This window comes from Nothobranchius furzeri, chromosome 4 (assembly GCF_043380555.1).
Source record: "Nothobranchius furzeri strain GRZ-AD chromosome 4, NfurGRZ-RIMD1, whole genome shotgun sequence".
In the NCBI taxonomy this organism is placed as follows: domain Eukaryota; kingdom Metazoa; phylum Chordata; class Actinopteri; order Cyprinodontiformes; family Nothobranchiidae; genus Nothobranchius; species Nothobranchius furzeri.
This window is the reverse complement of record NC_091744.1, coordinates 64,008,360-64,033,726: the sequence shown is the minus strand read 5'-3', so window position 1 is coordinate 64,033,726 and position 25,367 is coordinate 64,008,360. Positions and strand designations below refer to the sequence as shown.

Below are 25,367 nucleotides of genomic sequence, written 5' to 3'. Positions count from 1 at the left end.
ATTGTGTTCTGGGTCTTCCCCCGGTTGGATGTGACAGGGAAACCTCACCAGGGAGACGTCCTACCAAATGCAGGAGCCACCTCAACTGCAACACATTTTTAAAGTGACCAGAAGCAACATTAAAGCTGCTCATTACTGAGTTTCAGTTTTTTGGGAGGTGAGGGTGCTTTTGTTCATTTGAGGTTTGGTCTTAAAACTTTTGATCAGCAGTAAAACTGTTTGGTCTTACTCTCATTGCTTGTTGTTGCCATTTTTCAAGTGGTCTTAAACTTTTGATGGGAACAGTATGACATCCAGTTTTCCATTATACGACATCACTTTAGCTTCTGTGGATTTGTATAATTTTATCAGGTGTCCGTCAGGACGGCAGGGCTTGCCATCAAAGAGTGCCGTCTTTGTTAACAGTCTTCTATCCATCTAACTTTTCTTCACTGATAACAGAGAACTGTGTGTGTGCCAGCAGTAATAAACATGCCCCTGTCTGAGTTTGCACCTGTTCATACCTCTAAAGGCAACAGAAAACACCTCAGAGACAGAGCCACCTCACACTAAAAATTTAAACAGTTTACTGGTGTCAGTTCCTTTATTTCTTAAAGCAAATATGAAGACTTTTCTTTTGATAAAGTTTGAATATATTTATTTTACTGCAGTAAAGATACAAAAGATTATCCACCTAAAACTGAGGTGGTATTTGTGGTAGTTTTCAAACAGATACGGAGACGCCTGGGAGCATCCCGCCTCACACTTCAGCAAGATTGTTGTGATTCATTGTTGGTTAGTAGAAATAAAGACTAAAACCACACAACAGCATGAAATTGTCCCCCAGAACTTTACTAAACCACCCAAATTACACAATAAAGACTGAAATTTTACTTAAAATACACAGTGGCCTTCTTACCTCAACAAAACCAAATCCTCAAGAGTTGCTGCTAATAAAGATATATAAGAATGAATGTCTATATATAAATTTATTGGAACAAAAATAGAACTATAGTCAGAAGAAACTGTATTAAAGGTGTATAAAACTCAGTCTTTGCACAGACCTCCAATCTGGTCTGATCAGAAAGGCACTGCAGATAATAAACATCTCAAGTCTTCTCATCACTTGAACAGTCTGTTCCAGAAGGAGATGAAGGGGGTGGAGTTAAAGGCCCCAATGAATATGAGGAGCAGAAGATAGAGACTCATCATGATGGCAAAATGGTGTCTTAGGAGCCACGACCTGCTGCGGGAATTCCTGGTGAAAGAAAAGAATAAATAACAAAATTAATAACCTTTATAGGCCACTTTGACTCTTTATGATTAGATTTTAAATACAAATGTACTTGATAACTTTTAGTAAGGCAGCCAAAAACAAGTTAAAATATTTATTGTCCAAGGAACTATGGAGAATAACAATGATCTGAAGGCTTCTTTAACTCATTCACTGCCAATGATGATTAAAGTCGTCATTTGCATTTTTTACTGTGTGGGCGTCGGAACGAGCCCCCGCAACCTGAGTGAAGTTGGCCCCCCCCCCACCTTCTTCAAATCCAACAAAAGTGGTATCAAACCATTGTGCTACGTTTGTGCTGGTTTGTGCTGCAAAAATTTTTGTTTGTGCTACTATCGTTTTCAAGATATTAATAAAACTTTCTGGAGGTCATCAGAGGTCAACCAGCCCCCCCACATAAATGGAATCAAACAAAACTGGTGTCAATCAACTGTTCTACGTTTGTGCTGGTTTGTGCTGCTAAAATTGTCGTTTGTGCTGCTTCTGTCTTGAAGATATTAATGAAAATATAAAGGTCAAAAGGTCAACCAGCCCCCCCACCTTCTTCAAATCCAACAAAAGTGGTATCAAACCATTGCGCTACGTTTGTGCTGGTTTGTGTGGCAAAAATTTTTGTTTGTGCTACTATCGTTTTCAAGATATTAATAAAACTTTCTGGAGGTCATCAGAGGTCAACCAGCCCCCCCACATTAATGGAATCAAACAAAACTGGTGTCAATCAACTGTTCTACGTTTGTGCTGGTTTGTGCTGCTTCTTTCTTGAAGATATTAATGAAAATGTAAAGGTCAAAAGGTCAAACAGCCCCCCCCCACCTTCTTCAAATCCAACAAAAGTGGTATCAAACCATTGTGCTACGTTTGTGCTGGTTTGTGCTGCAAAAATTTTCGTTTGTGCTGCTTTCATTTGGAAACCAAAAAAGTTTCTAAAGCTCAACCAGCCCCTTTCTTTAATGTTTAATTTTAAAGATATTAATAAAATTCCATCCATCCATCTATTCGCTTCCACTTATCCTTCTAAGGGTCACGTGTGGGCGCTGGAACCTATCCGAGCGGTCATAGGGCAAGAGGCAGGGTACATCCTGGACAGGTTGCCAGTCTGTCACAGGGCCAACACAAGGGACAGACATCCATTTACACTCGCAGCTATGGGCAATTTGGATTAACCAATTAACCTATCCCCACAAGCTGCATGTCTTTGGAGAGAACCCACGCAAACACGGGGAGAACATGAAAACTCCACACAGAAAGACCCTGTAACAGTGCTAACCACCGTGCTGCCGTAATAATAACATTAATTAACATTGATGAAGAAATGTAAAGGGGCATGCCAGTAGGTGCGTATCAGTTTATAACTAGATTTGTGGATCACTGACTACCATGTTTCTTAACATTACCTTACTCCATCTAGTGTGCTACCAGCAGGGTATATGGTAAAATGCTAACGATTGTTAAAACATTAACCTAATAATATGTGAACTGTAGCTTTTAAGTAAAATGCTAATATTAACAAAAGTGCTGTCATTTGGATGTGGGCTAACATGAGCAAGTTGTATAAAATTAACATACACAGGAGTGCACTTCAGTGACTACGTTTACATGCAGCCAATATCCGGGTTATGATCACGTTAAGGTCGGTATTCGGGTTTCTGAGTTGATCAGAATAACCCGTTTACAAGCCCGTTAACAATAAATAGAAAGAGTTCAATTCAATTCAATTCAAGTTTATTTATATAGCGCCAAATCACGACAAGAGCGTCTCAAGGCACTTCACATAATAAACATTCCAATTCACAGTTCATTAAGCCAATCAGAAATAATGTTTCCTATATAAGGAACCCAGCAAATTGCATCAAGTCACTGACTAGTGTCAGTGACTATACAGCAATCCTAATACTAAGCAAGCATGCAGCGACAGTGGAGAGGAAAACACCCTTTTAACAGGAAGAAACCTCCAGAGAATCCTGGCTCAGTATAAGCAGCCATCCTCCACGACTCACTGGGGATTGAGAAGACAGAGCGCACACACACACACACACACACACACACACACACACACACACACACACACACACACACACACACACACACACACACACACACACACACACACACACACACACACACACACACACACACACACACACACACACACACACACACACAAGTAATGTGTCTACAGTTATATTATGATGTCTTAGTAAATATTCTATTTGGTGAAAGATAAACTTTATTGTATTTATCCTAGTGGATCTATAATTAAACAGATAAACTAGTTTTAGCACATCAAAAGTCAAGGAAACCAAAAAGTTATTATCAGGAGAGGGAGAATGTTTAAGTAGTTAGCAGCAGTGTGCTAGTCGATGGCCCCCTCCATGAGGCCACCACAGCTCAGCAGAACGTCATTGTAGCTTCTTCTTGGGAGAGAAACACTTACAGAGAAAATAAAGTTAACAGCTGAAATTGCACAAAATAGTACAAAGAGCAGACTGTAGAAGAAAGAAGTAGAGTGTGAGAAGTGGTCAGTGTATCCTCCAGCAGTCTAAGCCTATAGCAGCATAACTACAGAGATAACTCTGGATAATCTATCCTATTTAGATGTAGTCATGTTGGAGGCAGGGCAAGGGAGAGCCGTCTTTACCGACTGCACACTCCACCTCCCTCTACTACCCCACTTGTCCAGATTTAGGCTAACATCAGATTTTAACCATAGGCCCTATCAAATAAAAATGTTTTAAGCCTATTCTTAAATGTAGACAAAGTGTCTGCCTCACGGACTAAGGCTGGGAGCTGGTTCCACAGGAGAGGAGCCTGATAACTAAAAGATCTGCCTCCCATCCTAATTTTAGATATTCTTGGAATCACCAGTAGACCTGCAGTCTGAGAGCGAAGCGCTCGGTTAGGAACGTATGGAACAATTAGATCACTGATGTATGATGGAGCTTGATTATTAAGAGCTTTATATGTGAGAAGAAGGATCTTAAAATCTATTCTGAATTGAACAGGTAGCCAATGTAGGGAAGCTAAGACAGGAGAGATATGATCTCTCTTTTTAATTCTCATCAGAACTCTAGCTGCAGCATTTTGGACAAGCTGAAGACTTTTAACTACATTCTGTGGACTTCCTGAGAGTAATGAATTACAGTAATCCAGTCTTGATGTAATAAATGCATGAACTTGTTTTTCAGCATCACTTCTGGAAAGTATGCTTCTAATCTTAGCAATATTCCGAAGGTGGAAAAAGGAAATCCTACAAACTTGTGTAACCTGGGATTTGAATGACATGTCCTGGTCAAAGATAACACCAAGGTTCCTTGCTTTGTTCGCGGAGATTAATGTAATGCCATTAAGGTCAGGCGATTGGCTAAGCAATTTCCTTTTCTGGATTTCTGGTCCAAAGATGAGAACTTCCGTCTTGTCTTGATTTAAAAGCAAAAAGTTTAGAGTCATCCAATTTTTTATGTCCTCAAGACAAGCCTGTAATCTACCCAACCGATTAGGTTCATCAGGGTTAATGGATAAATATAGATGAGTATCGTCAGCATAACAGTGGAAGTTTATCCCATGCTGTCTAATGATTTTACCAATTGGGAGCATATATATAGTAAAAAGAATTGGTCCAAGCACTGAACCCTGTGGTACTCCGCAAGTAACCCTGGAGTATGAAGATGATTTGTCATGTACGTTTACAAAATGAAATCTGTCAGACAGGTAGGATTTAAACCAGCCTAACGCTGTTCCTTTGATCCCTACAACATGTTCAAGTCTTTCTAAAAGAACATTGTGATCAACTGTGTCAAAGGCACAATAGAAAGAGTTACACCTAACTTGCATAACCCGATTTAAATGCGGACGTTGGGGTAGCGTCAGGACGTATGGACTACGTCCAGACGCAATATGCGTCATTTCCGGTTCTTCTTGTTCCAGTATCCGTGAAAACAACAACATGTTTCCCAGTTCGGAAGAGATAGCGACCGCGTTCGTTTGTGCTTTAGTTTCTTCGTCACTCCAAAAGTGTGGTGCTGTGCCGCGACTCGCCATTTTGCTCCCAACTTGTTGTTTACTTCCGGTGTTCTGGCGCATACAAGACGTCTCGCTACGCAAAAGACCAAGATTCCTTGTGAACAGAGCATGTGCAGAACACATGCTTTGATGGGGATATCCCGGTATGCGTTTACACGACCAAACATTCGGGTTAGAAAAGGGTTACCCCCGGTTATGAGCATATCTGGGTTTTTGGCTGTGTTTTCAAGGACCTGCGGAACCGGGTTATTGTGAATATTCGGGTTTTAAAAGGGTTACTGGCTGCATGTAAACGCACTCAGTGATTCAGCAAATCTGAACTCAAAGGCTCCAAACAGCCTGCAGAACTGTGAATCTTATGTAACTGTCAATGTTACCTGAAAGGGCCAAACTATATTTTTTTGCAAGAGTCAAACTTCTGTAGCCATGGTGACAAAGGGCTATTAAATGAGTGGACTATTAAACACGTGTGGGATTGACACAGACACAGATTTATCTCAACAGAGCATGGATTTATCTACAAGTATTTTGATGATGAGCAAGGAACATTGACTAAATTCATTTTTGTACTGATCAAATGAATTTTGAACTAGATCTTGTTAAGGATAAACTGGTACAACTCTGCCAGAAAAAAACAAACGTAGCGACCTGTGTTTGGTTTGTGATCACAAGGGGGTGCTATCATACACATTCTACTTCTGAGAGAAAAAAACAAGAGTTGAAGAAAACATGTGCTAGCTATCTTATCTGAATTTTTAAGCTAGATTCCATGAGCAACTAGCCTGGCAAGCCAGATTAAATAAATGTATTATTTAGTGGCCATGCTCCATTGACGGCTCTCGGTTGTGGGGCGGGTTCTACCGTTGTATTTCAAATGATCTCCGCATTCCACTGGACAATGAATGTGACATACTCTTGTTTCACTCTGTTGAATCATCCCACCCACCAGGCATATAGAGAGTGCCCTGATTGGCCCACAAAGCGGATAAAGCTCTGTGATTTGTTCACTAAGCAGATAGAGCACTATGATTGGCCCTCTATTATGGACCAATCACAGCTCTTTTTGTGTTTGAAACCCCTCTAGAGAGCTGTGATTGGCTAGACAGAGTCCTGGTAGGAGCTGCTGAGGTTCCAATGGAGCATGCCTAGACCAAACTTTGCAAAGCAAAAATTTGGTCTAGTTCACTAGGCTAATGAGCAACAGCAGCACAAACGATAATTTTAGCAGCACAAGCCAGCACAAACGTAGCACAATTGATTTACACCAGTTTTGTTTGATTCCATTAATGTGGGGGGGGGCTGGTTGACCTCTGATGACCTCTAGAAATTTTCATTAATATCTTCAAGAAAGAAGCAGCACAAACGACAATTTTAGCAGCACAAACCAGCACAAACGTAGAACAGTTGATTGACACCAGTTTTGTTTGATTCCATTAATGTGGGGGGGCTGGTTGACCTCTGATGACCTCCAGAAATTTTTATTAATATCTTTAAAACGATAGTAACCCAAACAAAAATTTTTGCAGCAAAAACCAGCACAAACGTAGCACAATGGTTTGATACCACTTTTGTTCGATTTGAAGAAGGTGGGGGGGCTGGTTGACCTTTTGACCTTTATATTTTCATTAATATCTTCAAGAAAGAAGCAGCACAAACGACAATTTTAGCAGCACAAACCAGCACAAATGTAGAACAGTTGATTGACACCAGTTTTGTTTGATTCCATTAATGTGGGGGGGGCTGGTTGACCTCTGATGACCTCCAGAAAGTTTTATTAATATCTTGAAAACGATAGTAGCACAAACAAAAATTTTTGCAGCACAAACCAGCACAAACGTAGCACAATGGTTTGATACCACTTTTGTTGGATTTGAAGAAGGTGGGGGGGCTGGTTGACCTTTTGACCTTTACATTTTCATTAATATCTTCAAGAAAGAAGCAGCACAAACGACAGTTTTAGCAGCACAAACCAGCACAAACGTAGAACAGTTGATTGACACCAGTTTTGTTTGATTCCATTAATGTGGGGGGGCTGGTTGACCTCTGATGACCTCCAGAAAGTTTTATTAATATCTTGAAAACGATAGTAGCACAAACAAAAATTTTTGCAGCACAAACCAGCACAAACGTAGCACAATGGTTTGATACCACTTTTGTTGTATTTGAAGAAGGTGGGGGGGCCAACTTCACTCAGGTGCCCCCGCACCGTGAGAACAAACACCTCAGCTCTAACACCAATCTTCATCTGCATACGTCACGTCACGTGACCAGGAAGCAGAAAATCCATGTGTTAGGAGATTGTTTTGGGCCGCTGCTGCAAAAAATGTAAGGCGCGAACCGGAAAAGCTTCTGACGATCACAATTTGACAACGGATTATGAAAGAACGGATAACGCTCGAAACGCGCAGATGCTTCCTGATGTAAGAGGTGAGTCTACTCTTTGTTTTGGTTGTTTTGGCGTCAACATCATCCTAGCACGCAACGTTCTGCGAGCCTTAAAAAAACAGTAAAAACTGTGAGAAACGTTGTCAGCGAAGGGCTTTACCAATCAGGAAACAGCTGGCAGCGAATGAGTTAAAGGTATGGAAAACCGAAAAACCATTTAGCATGCATTAGCTTCTGATAGAGAACTCTAGGATTTGAAAAGCCTGACAGATCTACCCCACAGTGACACTTGACGTTCATGGACTCACCCTTCTTGACTCAACGGGGAAGGCTGTTGTTGGCTAGTAGAAGCTAACAGTTAGCATTAGCAACTCCACAACAAAGTAGAACTCCTCCATGCTTTTGTTAATCGTGGAGACAAAACAAACCGAGTCAATGTAAGCGTTGCGTTGCTGTTAGTCCGAGGAGAGATGTCCAAATATCAGGTCCAAATCCTGGCATCTGACGCTCAGCTCAGAAATGGCTCAATTCTAGTTCCTGAAACTGGTGCACTGGAGTTCTGTTTCCCCAGAGTCCGACTTACCAAGTACTCATTCCGACTAGAAACCACTTGATAAGTACTGATTAAACGAGTGATCCACACATTTAAAAATGAAACTTAGCTAGGCTCTTAAGAGGTTTCCACCACAGATACATAACAAAAAGGATTTGTGCTTTTGATCTGAGTGATTCCTACCTGGACAGGTGTTTCCCCTGAGAGTATACAAGAAGATACTTGACTCGTAAAAGCTGATTATTGGTGACTATAAAGTATTTCTGTGGTACATCACCACCCTCGCTGTTCCTCGCTCGCGAACGCCGCCTATCGATGATATCGGAATCTGAAAGAACGAGGAGACTTTAACAGCTAGTGAGAGGAGAGTGGCTGTCTATGTGTCTCGGGATCAAACAAACCTTTTTTCTTCACTTGGCACTTAACATCAGGATGATCAATGACTTCACACAAGGCCACGCAGCTGAGGAATGGACCCAGGATGCTTTCTCTCCAGCTGCTGCCGTGGGGACTGTAGAGCAGAGCCATGCTGAGGTCACTGGTGAGGTAGGTCCCTTCTCCAAAAACTGAGTTCTACAAAAATAATGAATGAACAAATGTTAAGTTTGCATGACAGAAAATACTATACCTGTCTCGCAGAAGTGACAATCTGCTCGTTTTAACATCTGTTTTAAAGTACAACTACATAAGGAACACAGTTCATATTTTTCTCATCTGAGACCTTGTTGAGGTGACACTGCAGCCCGTTGTGAATGATTGAGTGAAAGTTCTCCAGTCGGCTCCCATGGAATGCATAGAAAACCTCTCGCCCTTCTCTAGTCTTCTCAAACCTGGTGTTCAGGTGATCCGAGTACTCCAGCTCAAACAGGAAGTTGGGCGCAGGTGCAGAAGTACAATCACTTTCCATCAGGTTACAAAGTTTGGCATACTAGAGAATATTAAAAAAATCCAAATTAAACAAAACTGCAAGAAGAAGGAGACACTGCAGAGTACAAATGATCCTTTGTACCTCATCCCTTTCCAGTGTGTTTACAGCAAGGCTCTTTGAGGACAGGATCCAGTGTACAAGAGCCAGATGATGATCTCCCTCTCCAGGTTGTAGTCTCACCAGATCTCTCACACCAGGCAATGAGTCAACATCTGCCAACTAAAAGCCAAAACTTAAAAAAATATACTAACAAACTAAAATGATTATCACAGATACATGGCTGTATTATAAATTGAATGCACAGTTGTTATGGCCACCAGCCTGGCCTCTTCAGGTGGAAGAGCCAGGATCACCCCGCCCCGGTGATCAGCCCGACACCACCCCTCCTCCTCCTCTCTTCCAGGCTGCTGAAGAGCACAGCTGAGCTGAATCTTTCTGATGACCTGGGATAAAAAGGCTGTGCCTTCAGCAGTCTGGGAGGCAGCAGTGCAGGGGTTCTGCTGGCCTCCAGACTTCATTTTGTTCCCAGCCCCTTCAATTAGATGTGTTTTAACTCTTGAGTGATCAGAAGGATTGTTTTATAGGTTAACTTGGCGATGCAATTTTACTGACTTTGGTTATAAACACCTTCTGTTTGGTAAAACTTTTAATATAAGTTAACCAGGTGTTTTTAATGTTGGTAATTGGGCTTTTAATGTTAATTTTTTAAAGTTTTTTTTGTTTGGCATTATTTTAATAATGCTCGCCAGCTGTTTGCACTTGTTTTCAGAACCTTTTATAACAATTAAACCCATTTTAACCCCACTATCATGTTTCTTATGTTACCACCTCCTTCACATTTTAACACCTCCTGTCGGGGACGTAACAACAGTACTAATCAAAATTTTTATATTTAGTATTGGACAGATGACATAAAACAGCCCATTACTGCCACCAAGTGTCTGTATTTCCAAGATAATGTGCATGTGCACTCTTCAACATCTTCGATCATAAAAATATCAAGGCTTGTAAAAGTATGACCGTGTTTGACATGTTGGCCTCTGAAAGCAAACTCTACAGCTCTTACCAAATCCTCAAAGTCCTTTTGTATCTTAAGATTTATGTATCGGGGAGGGAAGGGTCTGAGCAAAGAGTCCCTCTTGTAGCTCTGTGCAGCAGCAACAAACAGGCTGCAGCGGAGGTCAGCAGCTACTGGGTCTCTGTGCAGACAGGAGCTCACCAGCTCCCTGACAGCCTCCGGTGGCAGGAGGGGCTGCATTCCCAACACTAGAGACAAGAGAAAAACACGAGACACGTCAGACTAACAAAGTAACATGTAACAACGAATAACTCGAACCAACATGAGGGGTGACTCAAAAGCCTGAAATTTTAGGTTTATTAAAATATTAATTTTCCTTTTTGACAAAAATAGTCACATTTTAATTACTTTTGATTTCATACTACTTGTCGAAGATCTAACAAAAAGTTGTAAATTGGTAAAGTCAATAAATATGAAAACATGGTCGCTGTTGTTTATTTGAAGAAAGACATTTTTACAAAACATAACAGCTGGTCACTAGCTACCCAACAGTTCAACTTTATTCTAACTCCATTGACCAACATAGACACACTTGCTGAAATAAAAATACAAATGTAAAACTCAGTTTTTAACGCTGCCATTTAAGTCACGAGTTAAAATAGCTGTTGTGCCTCCGACTTCGCTAGTTTAAAGAAGCTAACATTAGCTGTGACGTAAATATCCGTTGACCTGTAACCCTGTAACCTTAGATACTACCATCGAAATTAAAACACCCGTTTTCTAATTTCTGGAAAATAATGTAAGACTCATATATTCACGAATACAATTCAAAAACAACAATGAAGTAACCCTACCTTCTAACAGGCTCAACTCACATAACTGCAATGCGTGAAAATGCTAACATTAAGTTAGCAGACGTCCCGCTGTATTCAAAGACAGTACAAACCTCGGAATTTTCCAATTCAACCGACTTCAATTTGATGTCAGTCCTCGAGAATTAACAGAAAATCATTGAAAAAAATCTCAGAAATGTTTAAAACTCATCTGGCAAAAACATTCCTTCATAAAGTTGAATAATTATTTGCATACACACGGAGATGAAGTGTAAAGTTCAATATTACGATAACACAAAGGCAGCAGACGTAATGCAGTAACAACTGGTGACGCAAAGACGTAAAAATGATGTGAAGATTCTTAAGAGAAAACTGCACCGATTGTTTATTCTATTAATCTGGAATTTCTTTTTTACTTTTATTTAATTGAAAATTGTGACAATATCACATAAATTTAAATACCTGATTATAAATTATTATAATTCAATTCTAGTCTTCTAGTCTAAAATCTATTCTTTTTGAGGTAGCAATGACTTGTTGGCAACTATCAGATATGAGTCCTATGGGTGACCCATGCACTTCATACCCTCATAACACACGTAAAAATAAGGAACTCCTTAACGAAAGCACCCCTCAAAAGTCCCTGACATGTAATCTGCAATTCTGAATCTGACATTTGACATCAAGATGTCTTCTCCCGATCCGATTGATTTCTTTTAGAGAAATCTAAATTAATCATTCAAACTTCTATGAACTTCTATTTTTTACTCTGATTTTGAGTCTTTCTTTTCTTCAAGTTGTCTAATAAATAAGCATTGGAGTATTGTTTTTTATTAAGCCTTTTCATTTGACACTGACACAAAACATTCAGAAAGGCCAGTGGCATAATAATTTAGCAAAGAACTACGTTTAAATGAAATATCTGAACAGTGTTTGGCTACCTGTAAAATACTTAATTTTTTTCCTCAGTTTGTTCAGTTTACTCAGTGAATACTACCAAAGATAACTGATGATGTCTTTTGGGACAGTCTTATGAACAGCATGTGATGATGATCTATAATGGGTGGCTCAGGTCTTTTCTCAGCACTTTTCTGGAAGTTTTATTATTTTTTAGATATAATGTTGAGTGCTAATTAGATATATTTTAGAACTTTTCATAAGACCTTTTAGTCTGACGCTATTAAACCAGACATCTGAGTTTTTTTAATGAAACCTGACGTTTTTATTTTCTCATATCAGACACCTGAGACCTGAGGATATCCTAAAATAGCCTATACAACACCAGATGTTCATCTTTTTGTACCACTGGCACTTCTTCTGTTTCCCTAGCAATATTTTCTATTTACGTTACACACAGTTTACCATCATAGTCAAGTGCAAGCAATAAAAACGAGTGAAAATTCAGCCAAAATCCAAATGTGGAAACCTTAATTTGATCAGAAACGATTGTGTGCTAAGATGCAGCCAATCAGCTCGCCTCTTCCATGGAGCACGGATGAGAGAGGCATGGCTTAGTAAAACGTTCCTCGTTTCTGATTGGTTGATTTGAGCTCGCAGCAAATTCCTTGTTGTTTTTCTAGGAGCCGCTGTCCTCCCACACGGGTACAATCCAGCAGAGGGGGTTATGCGCGTAAAGAAAAGACCTCACGTCACGTGACCACCTCTGACTCCAAACCCACCATCCGAGAGGAATAACGGCACATATTTATACGAGCAGCGGCCTATTTGATTCCTTTCACCTGCGTCTTTTTTAAAGCTAGAGAAACCCATAAGATGCAGACTAAACGAGCAGAAGGATTCTAGCGTCGTCCTCGGACTGAACGGGAGGTAAGGCGTGTAAATCGCTGCAATTTCATTCATTACAAACCAGCTTTATGGAGGAGGTGAATAAAAAAAAGATAAAAGCTGCGAAGTGAAGCCTCAAAATGTGTTAGGTTGTTTATTGCAATGAGCATGGATGGAGGAGAGGCACCCATGGCACGGTGACGCACAGGCTGAAGGACGCCTCTCCATCGCCTGTGATCACGATGCACCGCGACCTGCTGCTGCATCACTGCCACCCGCCGAAATGTGCACACATTTTATCCTGGTTGAGCCTAAAAATTTACGAAAACCCTCCATTGGTGCGTTTTGTTTAGCTATTATACGTTCCCGACAGAAAAATGTCCTTCAAACTCCATCATATACATCCACCATGATGCACAGCCAGGGAAGGCATCCAGATGATGAATTTCAGCCTACGGAAATTTATCAGTCAGCTGAACTATTTATAGCCTAAACTATAAACCCTTAGCCCGTGTTTTCGCCTATCTTTAAGGTCCCAGCCTCACAAGAAATGTTTAGGCTATCCATGATAATTCCACAAATGATGCTGGATGATGGGTGGGCCAGTTTTATTCAAATTACATGAGGATAAAATTTGTTTCCTAGCAGAGAAGTGGATGCTGAGGCCTGGATGAGCTGTGCCCTGCATGATGCTACAGGAAGTGTATTGTTTACTGGGTCATTTTCTCTCCACAGTTTGGATTTTAAGGCAGCTGATAGCAAAGTTTGTGCATCTGATTACGAGAGTGGGAGAAGTCTGAGCAGCAATCATGGCTGGTAAGCTTTCCTTTCTGTATTTAATTTTATTTTTTACTGCTTTATGATTAAAGGAACATCCTTATTGAGCCACTCAGATCACTTCATTTGTGGTATTTTTATTCTCTTTCCCCGTAGAGAACAACTTTCCTCCCCTTCCAAGGTTCATCCCCCTCAAGCCATGTTTTTATCAGGACTTCAATGAAATCCCAGACCAGCGGCGCACCATGTGCAAGAGGCTTTACTACCTCTGGATCTGTGAGTGCTCCTGCAGGGAGAAGAGCACATGCTGGATGAAATGCCATTTATGTTCTGATGAATGAAGGGCATGAGGATATCTCCTCAACACGAGGAGACCTGACTAAAAACAAAGGAAGATGATTACTTTTAACCCTGTTTTAATGTTAAAAGCCAAGAAAAGTTTGGATGACTAGTTTTTTTATTTGCACAAGTTTTTCTTGAATCTAAAGCAGAAGTTGATCGGAACAAACTATGGTAATTCAGATCTAAACAACAATAACCTAAACAGCTTTTAAGAAGCAAATTGTTGGGCAATTTGCAGGTTTAGTTCATTTTTTTATATTTATGAAGACGATTAGCCTCTATAGCTTCATCTGTAAATTTCCAGGTAAAACATATAAAGTAAAAAGCAAAGTCACTAAAAGACCCTAAATATATAAGTTCAGAAATAAACAGCAGTGCTTTTTTAAAAATAGCATTATTCTTTTGCAACACAAATAACCTAAAATCAAACAAACTTCAAATGGAATGTTGTGTAAACATTTAGTGGAAACAGTTTGCAACATATTCAAAAATGTTTCTACTTTTTGGTCTAGCAAGGAAGAAGAGATGAAAAATGTCACATTTCAACCATCATTAAACATGATTTATTCTTTACTGGCCCTAAATCAGGGGTTTGCAACCCTTCAGAGCCATTTTCATGATCTCTCCTATTAAATATAATACAGATAGAGCTACTAAATCAACTTGAAAATCAAGATTTAAACATTTTACTTAAAGGGGCATTATGGAAGTTTGACAGCCAAAACTTGTATAGAAATAATACATTTCTTCTTCATACATTCTCCTGCAATGCGCTGGTCCTGTAGAATGATTTTTTTACTGTGATTGCCTGTTTTTCTGTAAAATCACAGAAAAAGAGAGCTGCTCGGGTTGAGCAGGCTGCTTCATGCGCGTTCACGCTCAGGCATAGGCCTCCTAACCGTTCTTTGAACGTTGTTTAAGCTGTTATCAAGGATATAAATGTTACAGATACCAAGGATGTCACTGGAGCTTTAGCTCACCTAGTAAGGCGTCGGATTCTTGCGTAGAAGATCTGGGTTCGATTGTGTGTGTGAATATAGTTTATTTAGAGTTTATTTTTTACATTAATGGTATATTTTTTTTACAGTAAGATGCCCAAATTTTTGTTTGAGACTCACCGAACGGCATTGAATTCACAGATAAAAAAGATGTGGGTTCAACTTTCATTTTGGAACAAATTTTCAAGCAAGGGAAGGGAATGATCTGAGCATGCTGGAGGACTGATACATCATAAACCTTTGTCGGCTGTGCTGAAGAGAAAGGTACAGAACCAAATTATTTAATTAATTAGCAGCGCGTTCTCCTGTCCTCTGTCCTCCAGGCCCCACGCACGCACACACACACACACACACACACACACACACACACACACACACACACACACACACACACACACACACACAAACACAGGACTGTCTCAGCTGTTATTTTCGTTGAGGAGTGTGCACGTACAGCATGTGCGCCTCGTGCACGAGCCTACTATTGAAGCTGCCGTTACGCTTTTGGCCTGAGGGGGCAATCGCGAGCATAAAAATTCAAAAGTCCGTAAAGTCGCTTTAACTAATTGTGACATAAAAAAGAAATCACAAAACATGTATTGTTCAGAGCTATGTACTGTTTCAGCCCAAAGCAGGAAGCCTAAAGTGATCACTGCATAAAAAATAAAACATTTACATTATTTTAATGAAAACGAGAATTGTTTTTTGTATTGTGTTTGGTTTTAGTTGACTGGTAGCAGAATATGAGCTGAGAAAAATTTGTTTGCTCCCCTACACCTCTAACTTTATATAATTTATTTTCTATAAAATATCAGAAATTTGTGCAAAATCCTAAAACCAATCTAAATGATGAAAATATTTATAGATTATTTCAAAATCTCGCCCTTTGACATCAATAATATCAGTTTAGCAGTTTGTTTAGCATCTAAATAAATATATTATTTTATTGAAAACTTTAGTGTTTATTTCTTCATGGGAGTAGTCATTTATGAATATTCAATATAATTTGTTATTTATTTGTACAAGCTTAGAGGGCTTTTAATCTATTTTAAATATGTTCTAAACTTTTTTGCATCATTTTTGATGATGTGGAATTTATTATCAGAACAAATGAAAATGACTTGATAAATATAGAAAAAAAGCCTTGATATTGTAAAAGACTAACATGTAATTAGAATTTTTACACTGGAGTAGAGAGTAGATTATCTACAAATAAATATGTAATTGATAAAGTATGAACATGTAGTTTTATTTTTTTGAGTGCAATAGTTAGACACTCCCTCTAAAATGCATTAAAACGTGTATAATGAAGATTTCTGGGGTGAATTAAAAATGATTACAGGAACTGTGACAATATGTTTAGTTAAGCTAACGCTGAATGATTTTGACTCATCAGATCAGTGATCAAACCCGCTGCATCATGACAAACAGGCTGATCGTGGTTTTTTTGTTTTCAGCCTCATATGACTGTCTGTTTTTGTGACATTGACAGTGAACTCTGCCACGCTCGCTGTTAATCTGATTGGCTGCCTGGCCTGGATGTGTGGAGGTGGAGGAGCCACCAACTTCGGCATGGCCTTCCTCTGGCTCATCCTCTTCACTCCTTGTTCCTACGTGTGCTGGTTTAGGCCCATCTACAAGGCATTCAAGTAAGCCCTTTGACCTCTGAGCATGCATGTGCCACTTTAACAGATCTGCTGAGTTACACAGTTGATTGAGCTGATTCTTCCCTCCACATAGGACCGACAGCTCATTCAACTTCATGGCTTTCTTCTTCGTCTTCATGGCTCAGGTGGTGATAAGCATCATCCAAACCGTTGGTATACCAGGGTGGGGCGTCTGGTAAGTGGCTCCAGTGGTCTAGCCCCAGTAACACACACTCCATGTTTACTATGTTTTACGTCACGCCTGAGAGAATCTTAGATGACAGTCAGTCATAATATGGTTATTTCTAAAAGTTTATCAGCTACAGACATACATCCAATGGTTACTGTTTAAGATTTTCAATAAAATCCATCTTTTATTGCATGAGGTATTTTGCCAACCAGGTTAGCTCCAACGTTTAGACCTTTAATGTCTGAAATAAGATACAAAAATATCTGAAGAAATGTTTCATTTAAATGTCTTACTCCTTACCTAATGTTATTAAAACAATTATATAATAATCAATTTCATTTAATTAAATCATAATAAAGGATTTAAATTGCCCCTTGCAACTTGTAGATCTTCCACCAGAGGGCAGTAGACTGTATGGGTTAAACAGGGTTTTGATGAAGGTGCTAATCCTAATACACATAGGCCAGACATGGATTAATGCTAAATGAGACAACAGTCTACAAGGGGATAATGCTAACCTTATATACAGGCAAAACGGTTATAGCCCACCTCTCGCCTTTCAGCAATAACCACTGATTTCACATGCTAAACTGTTGGGTGCATGGATGCTTTATAGTGTTGTGGTGTGTGATTACTTCATTGTACTTTTCCTCAGCGGCTGGCTGGCTACCATCACCTTCTTCAGCACCAACATAGGCTCAGCTGTTGTGATGCTGATTCCCACCATCATGTTTACTGCAGTGGCCGTGCTCTCCTTCATTGCTCTCACAAAGGTGATTCGTTAAAGCTAAACTTGTTCTCCTGCAGCGCAACTAAAATGGGACAAAAATGTTTAAGCTGCACAAGTCAAAAACTCTTAAATGTACTGCATGTATTGTGTATTTTCCAGGTTCATAACTTCTATCGTGGAAGTGGTGGGAGTCTAGGTAAAGCCCAGGAGGAGTGGGCCACGGGGGCCTGGAAGAACCCACATGTCCAACAAGCAGCCCAGCAGGCGGCGATGGGGGCCGCACAAGGGGCCATACAGCAGAATCAGTACTCAGCAGCTCCCACCTACAACTACGACGACCCGATGTAGGACAAGAGGAGGGGGTCAGACAGCAGAGTGGGAGAGCTAAAAAGGGATCAATTAACAAACACAACCAGAATTAGGTGCCCTTCATATTATCACAGTACAAGCTGAATTTAAACAGAAAGTGAGGGGGAAAGAGATGGAAATGTGCTTTTGATGACATTTGACTTATAGGATTAAATGATTTACTGAAATTTGAGGTAGGATAAAATAACGAGCTGATTCTCACTTAAATCAACAAACAGTTGTCAAAACAAGCTGCCGTTTCGCTGCTTTGTTTAGCTCCCTGATGTGTTTATTTCTGATATTACACAACTATAACTATTCCTTCAGCGCCATCAATTCCTTCAGGTTCATTTGTGTGTCTTTTGATACATCCCGCTTCTCAGTTTAAAAACCTTTAAGGTGCTGGAACAGCCACGTCGTTCAAAGTGTTTTCTTGTTGCTTTGACGCTCACAAAATGGCTACTAGGTCACATAAACGCGTGTCAAGAAAACCTTTAAGAATAACCTCCCACTCTAGGAATAGTTTGCCTTTTCTTCAACTCAGAGTTTTCCAGTTTTTTGATAGATGGTAACTGCTTCCTCTAGCAGCTGGTTATATTGTCTGGTTCTGGTTCTTTACGCTTGTTTCATTTCTTGATGCTAAGCTAAGCTGCTAGTGATCGTTTCGTATTCATTCAACAATCATGCTGACAATAAAAATTGTGATTCTGACCACTTCCTAAAGTTTAGGGAATATTAAAGCGTACGTTTAATTGCTGTAATTACTTAGAATCATTAAGTTTATTATTGAGTGTGTTTTTCATTAAAAAAAAGTTAGCATTAGCAGTTTTGGTTAGGGTTAAGATTTTGGTTTAGATTAGTTTTTTTTTTACATTCTCAGGAAAAAAATGTGTTTTAAGCCCTTAAAATGTCAACGGTTTTGTCTTGTTTGCTTCTTTTTATCTACTAAAATGTTTTTTTTTCTCCATTCATTTTTAAAAGCAGGCAAATTTCTTTCCTTTTGTAATATTTCATTTTTAAATTGAAGCACACACAGCATTTAGGGATTCATATTGATTGGAAAAACATTCAGAATCAGTGTTGTAAAAGTGAAAATGCAACAGAAAACCAAAACAGCTGCAGGTCGGACAAACAGTAAATAATATTTGTTGTCGATGGTTGAAGCTTTACGTTGCGTGATGGGTGTTTCCCGTTCCCTTTGGAATATTCTCCCAGGCCCCCCTTTAATGTAAATGCTTCAACTTGTCTCTGAAGTTCTGAACTCCAGGACTTATAGTGTGTCATTTTGTGGCTGTTGGTGTCCACGAATCAACGTAATATTAAAAGAAAATAGAATATTCAATTGAAGGCAGTTATGTTGTTTACAGAGTGAAATTTAACAAGAGGACAAATACTGTATGTGAGGCCTGATGTGAGTTTTTAGAGCCGTGTTGATTTCAGACAGAAGACTTTTGGTCTTTTTTGAGAATTTCCTAGTCCTCCAGTAGATGGTTACTGCAGTAAAGTACAGTATTAGGCTTGAAACTGATGTGAAAATACGTATCTGAATGCTCATTCGTTCTAAATTGTGAGTCGTCTTGTCTGACTGTGATGATGTTGTATTCTATTGGCTGTTTCTTGTTTAACTTTTTGGTTTTATTTGCTCAGTTCTAAAGCGACATATATGTTTTCCCGTGCAATAATGTGTGGGTGAGACTGAGGCACGTGTTTGTTGTGTCTCTTCATGGCTGTGGTGAAGTTGTTTAAGTTCTAACTCTTTTTGAGGATTTCACTGAGTGTTTGTACTGGGTTTCCCTCGTCGATATTCAGTTCGAACAAAAATTCGGAGTGAATTCACGGTGCAGCAATACTCACATTATTACAGAGTCGTGTTCAGCCCAGACAAGGTAACAGTGACTAGTTTGGAGCATTTGAAGTTAGTTTCTGCAGAAACAAAAATCACAAATAGTATCTCACCCTGAGTGAACTCAGTTTAAAGAAATAATTTTATTTCTGATCAGTTTGACAAGCTAACGGCTAGTCTAAAGGAGGCTAAGAATAAAGGGGATCTCTACCGTCATAATACAGTCTGAATCTCAAGTGCAATTTTATAGTAGGCCCTGTGAACAGAGTTTTATAAAACTTTACATCCCCACTAGTTTCACATTATTACATTAGCAAATTAGCAGCAGTGGCTAAGTGTAGCACTTCCTGTGGTGCCTGGACACAACCAGCAAGAACGTGAAATTATTTCTGCTAGAATAATAATTTAGGCTAAAAATGAGAGCTTTCTGATTAACCTCAGCTTGGAGAAACAGGGTGATCAAATAGACAAGCTAATGGCTAATCTAACAGACCCCAGACCGGAGTGATTTACTACTAGAATAAACGTTTTGCTCTCAGACTTGTTCGTTACCTGGAGAGTGTTGCAAAGCAATTCCCCGCCAGGACAACAGAGGGCGTATCGCTTTTCTGTGGCATCATGGCACCTTTGCTGTCATGTATACGGTCCACGGTAGTTATTTATTACCGTGTTAACATAATTCAGAGACTTAATAATACAGACACATTTTTCTTCATTCTCCTCCACCTTTTCATGGAGCGCCACCTCTAAACCATGCTCTAAATCTGTTTTGTGTCTGCCACTAAATATCTTTTTACTTTTTACCGGACGCAATGGTGGCGCTGTTGACAAATTTACAGGAAGCTGCGTCTTGACCAATCACAAGCTTGAAGTATAAATCAGGCTGAAGTCCCAACAGAGTGGCCCGCCAGGCTGAAACTGCAAATACAATATTCTGGCCACAGAGGCCGGTGGGGGTCTGAGTGACATTTCATTAACCCTCTAAAGCAGGGGCGGGGAACCCTGGTCCATCGAGGGCCACTATCCAGCATATTTTAGTTTCAACCCGGCTTCAACACACCTGATTTCAGTCAGCAGGTGATTAACAGGCTTCTGCAGAGCTTGATGAGCTGCTGCACAGGTGAATCAACCACTGAATCAGAAGTGTTGGAATAAAGACATGCAGGACACCGGCCCTCGAGGACCAGGGTTCCCCACGCCTGCTCTAAAGGGTCACTTTAGCACATACTGGGTCAAGAAAATGGTTTGAAAATATGTAAAGTTGCAAAGTATGGCTTTAAGGTGGCAGTGATTCACTTTGATATTTGCCCCACTCACACTAGCTGTTAACTTGTCAATCCAGTGCAAATATAACTTTGTCTTCCCAAAATTAAGCTATTTAAACAACTATTTACAACTAGTAATATGTTAAGTCTTCATAACTGTTCCACAGAACCCCACTTTAAAGACTAAATCTTTAACATTTGAGTGTTTCACTGTTAGAAAATAAAAGAAAAGGTTGATTTCGAGCTGGAGTTTTAATTAAAAGCTGCGTTAACATTTTCACCAGCAGATAGATACAGTAGATAGTCTGTAAACATCACCACACGTGCATTCATCTGCACATCTGATTCTTTTTATGCATTTAGCGGGAAGCATATTGCACATAAATACACACTTGATGGAATTATTGAAAGTTACAGCTGTGTGTTTAACGTGTAGCAGGAGCTGAAGCTAACCGGAAAGCCATGACTTCTTTCCATGTTCACACATGTACTGTACTGTATGTTGTATGAAATGTATTATCATGTACTATATCATAAGTAGGTATGAATATATAATTACATGAGGTGATATAATCTTTGCCATGGATAAACACATTCAATAGGAACATGCTGTATTTCGGTGAAATAAATGTTTGAAGGGCGCCGTGACTCCATAAGTGACGTAAATGAGAAATACATTTTTGTGTATTACTTTTGTATTATTTGTTCTTATCCTAATAGATAATAAATAGTTCTTGTTGCATCCTGGTTTGTACTTTTTAAAGCTTGAATGCAGCGTTGACCTTTGATTTACTGACTCATCGAGGATTTTCAAAAGATTAAATGGATTGAAATCGAATACTTTAACATACCGGACAGTCATAACTGATTATTTCTCTGTAGTTATGCTGATTGTATAGAGATTAGCTTGCAAAATTGACTGTGAACATTTGGTTTGCCATGACACATTTTAGAATTTCTTCATGTTTAATTGAGCAAAATCTATAAATTATGATTGTGTACTTCACGCACGTTTACTTTGGCTATAAAATATTTATATTCCATGTAAAGCAGTGTCCAAACCCTCTGAGAAATGTCATGGGTCATGAACTTATTTTACATATACTCACACACACACACACACACACGCACGCACGCACGCACGCACACACACACACACACACACACACACACACACATACCCACATATATAAATATATATATATATATATATATATATGTATATATATATATATAAATATATATATATATATATATATATATATATATATATATATGTATGTGTGTGTGTGTGTGTGTGTGTGTGTGTGTGTGTGTGTAAGAATGTGTTGCGATGTCAGACGGGCCGGTTTGAGTATTTCACAATCGGCTCAGTTACTAGGATTTTCACACACAACCATCTCTAGGGTTTACAATAAATGGTGTGAAAATGGAAAAACATCCAGTATGCGGCAGTCCTGTGGGCGAAAATGCCTTGTTCATGCTAGAGGTCAGAGGAGAATGGGCCGACTGATTCAAGCTGATAGAAGAGCTACTTTGACTGAAATAACCACTCGTTACAACTGAGGAATGCAGCAAAGCGTTTGTGAAGCCACACCACGCATGGCCTTGAGGCGGATGGGCTACAACAGCAGAAGACCCCACCGGGTACCACTCCTATCCACTACAAATAGAAAAAAGAGGCTACAATTAGCAGGAGCTCACCAAAATTGAACAGTTGACGACTGGAAAAATGTTGCCTGGTCTGAGGAGTCTCTATTTCTGTTGAGACATTTAAATGGTAGAGTCAGAATTTGGCGTAAACAGAATGAGAACATGGATCCATCATGCCTTGTTATCACTGTGCAGGCTGCTGCTGGTGGTGTAATGGCATGGGGGATATTTTCTGCACACTTTAGGCCCCTTAATGCCAATTGGGCATCGTTGAAATGCCACGGGCTACCCGAGCATTGTTTCTGGCCATGTCCATCGCTTCATGACCACCATGTACCCATCCTCTTATAGAAACTTCCAGCAGGATAATGCACCATGTCATAAAGCTCCAATCATTTCAAACTGATTTCTTGAACATGACAATGAGTTCATTGTACTACAACGGCCCCCACAGTCACCAGATCTCAACCTGATAGAGCATCTTTGGGATGTGGTAGAACGGGAGCTTCATGCCCTGGATGTGCATCCCACAAATCTCCATCAATTGCAAGTTGCTATCTGTAGCAGAGGCAAATTGATGATTTTATGTGTTACAACCAGGAGGATGTAATATGCTATATAAATAAAAAATATTAACCTGCGAGGTCCTTTATTGTATAATCAGAAGATTCTAGGATTTACTTCAGAAGATCTAGGTTCTTTGCTTTTTCAGTGATCAACCACACTTCGTGTTACTTCAAGAAAGAGTCATGTTTATAAAAGTAAGAATTTATTTTACAAACAATTTAAAACATGACTAATTAACTAAGCATTTTCTGTGATTGGATGTAACTAAATGTGAGGAAGAAACCTACGTGTGAATGAAATGTCAGGCAGAGCTTCCTTATCAAAGTAAGCTAAGTTCTGGTGAAAAGAATTTGATTTGCTCTAAGCTATACAGTTTTTATCATCAGAAGAACATTCAGATGCAATCTGTCATGTCTACTGTACCCGTTTCAGAGAGACCCTCTTGGTGGATCCGAAAGTCACAGGGGTCGGCTGACCGCTGGCACCGGAGAGCTGTAGAATACCGTGGTACTGACTCTTCAGTCCAGAGATGTCTCGGGTCACAACAGCTGGATGGAACCGTGCGTCTGGCAGACTCTTAAGGAGTCTAACAATATCAGCTTTGTTACTGCAGGAACTGTTTGCTCATCAGCTGTGCAGGTGCAAAAAGGTTTTGACGTGTCAAAATCTTTGATGGTTAAAGAGGTTTTGCTAAAGATGGCCGGTCTGAGCGATTCTCTAGAACTGTCGAATCTCTCAGAATGATCCAGTTTTAAGGTTTAGCTGTTATCATTTGCACAGCCAATCAGAGGCTGACAGGTTTGAGAGATGTTAACAAGACAACTCAGAAACACGCCTTCTTGATACAGGATGTTCTGACTGGGTTAATACTATGTGTGTCAGGGTTTAACTTAGCTGTACTTGTAATGTGTGTGTGCAGGTGTGAGGACCTGTCGTCTAAACATGTTGAACACATGGCAGTCTTAGTAGACATAACACTCATTTCCCTTCAATTATTGAGCACAGATTAATGAAGTCTTTCAATACAATATAATGATTGTTAAGTAGCAATAAACAAATGTTTATTTAATGATTATCTAGATTATAAGTCATGGAAGAAGTTCATATTGATTTAGTAAATCATTCTTGAATTTACCAACTGATTCGAGCTGGAGTTCTTCTGTGGAGGCACAGATGGGACTTTGGGAAAGAAAGTTATTGTTTATCTTTCAGACTTGCAGTCTGTGAATCTCAGCTGGTGTGCAGGCACTCATTTAAAAGGAACACATGCAATGTTGTCTCCTTTCTGACCAGATGTTTAATAGATGGTGAAAGGTCAGGCTGTACCTAAACTGACCATTGCTGGACGCTACATATCCTATCATTATGGGACAACATTCTGCAGCAGCTCATCAGAATGCTTTCAGCACCCTGTTGAATCAATGCCATGTAGAATTAAGGCAGTTATGAAGGTGAAAGGAGGTCAAACACCATATTAGCATGGTGTTGCTGATAATCCTTTAGGTGAGTGTAATTATATATATATATATATATATATATATATATATATATATATATACACACACACTTGAAACATTTTATATAAATTACAAAAGCCAAAAGTATTTTATTTTGAAAATATTTATCTTCTGCTGCCAAGTAATGAATGTGCTCATATACCTCAAGATTAAAGTAACTGGTTCCCACTGACACCCTTGCTGATCAGACCACAAAGCAATAAAAACAGAAATCAGTTTAAAATTCTTTATTCATAAACTTGATGCAAGTTTACAAATTACTGTACATGGTCAGTTTCTTCAAATGGTAAAATGAAAATTAAATCAAAAACCAGTGAGCCGAAAGCAAGACTCCATCATCTGTCGGTGCCAGAAAAGCTGAGAACCAACTTAAAGATTGAATCTTTTAAACACGCGGTGGTCCAGTTAAGAGAAGCAAGACAATCCAACCACCACAGGGGTGTACCTTCAGACATCGCTGCAGCAAAGAATGTTGAGATTAAAAAAGCTTCCTAGTTCAGATTTCTGTCTTAACCACACACACGCACGCAGACACCTGTCAGCCGTGGCTTACTGATGACGTCACACATGCTCCTCCCCCCTCAAACACATCTAAGACATGTAACAGCAGAAAACAGAGCAGTGTAAAGATAAATATTTCTCCTGATCTGAAAACACACCACCTCTCTGGGAACGTTGCATCAGGAAATGGGACAA

The 25,367-nt window shown here is 39.5% G+C and overlaps 2 protein-coding genes across 3 annotated transcripts; one reads left to right on the top strand and one right to left on the bottom strand.

The window, feature by feature from the left end:
* Positions 1–810: 810 nt before the first annotated feature.
* On the bottom strand, positions 811–11,143 carry parp16 (poly (ADP-ribose) polymerase family, member 16). 2 transcript variants are annotated; one of them, XM_015974903.3, is made up of 7 exons: positions 11,124–11,143; positions 10,226–10,425; positions 9,241–9,378; positions 8,953–9,159; positions 8,633–8,804; positions 8,415–8,559; positions 811–1,237 (listed from the first exon to the last, which is right to left on the bottom strand). In XM_015974903.3, the coding sequence occupies exons 2-7, from the start codon at positions 10,415–10,417 to the stop codon at positions 1,102–1,104; spliced, it is 990 nt and encodes a 329-aa protein (XP_015830389.1). In that variant the 5' UTR covers positions 10,418–10,425; positions 11,124–11,143; the 3' UTR covers positions 811–1,101. The 2 variants fall into 2 exon arrangements, with proteins under 2 accessions (XP_015830389.1, XP_015830388.1); XM_015974902.2 differs by lacking the exon at positions 11,124–11,143 and adding an exon at positions 11,032–11,123.
* Positions 11,144–12,697: 1,554 nt separating this feature from the next.
* scamp5a (secretory carrier membrane protein 5a) lies at positions 12,698–18,587 on the top strand. Its single transcript, XM_015974904.3, has 7 exons — positions 12,698–12,837; positions 13,531–13,611; positions 13,729–13,848; positions 16,405–16,561; positions 16,653–16,754; positions 17,404–17,521; positions 17,638–18,587. The coding sequence occupies exons 2-7, from the start codon at positions 13,605–13,607 to the stop codon at positions 17,824–17,826; spliced, it is 693 nt and encodes a 230-aa protein (XP_015830390.1). The 5' UTR covers positions 12,698–12,837; positions 13,531–13,604; the 3' UTR covers positions 17,827–18,587.
* The last annotated feature ends 6,780 nt before the right edge of the window (positions 18,588–25,367 follow it).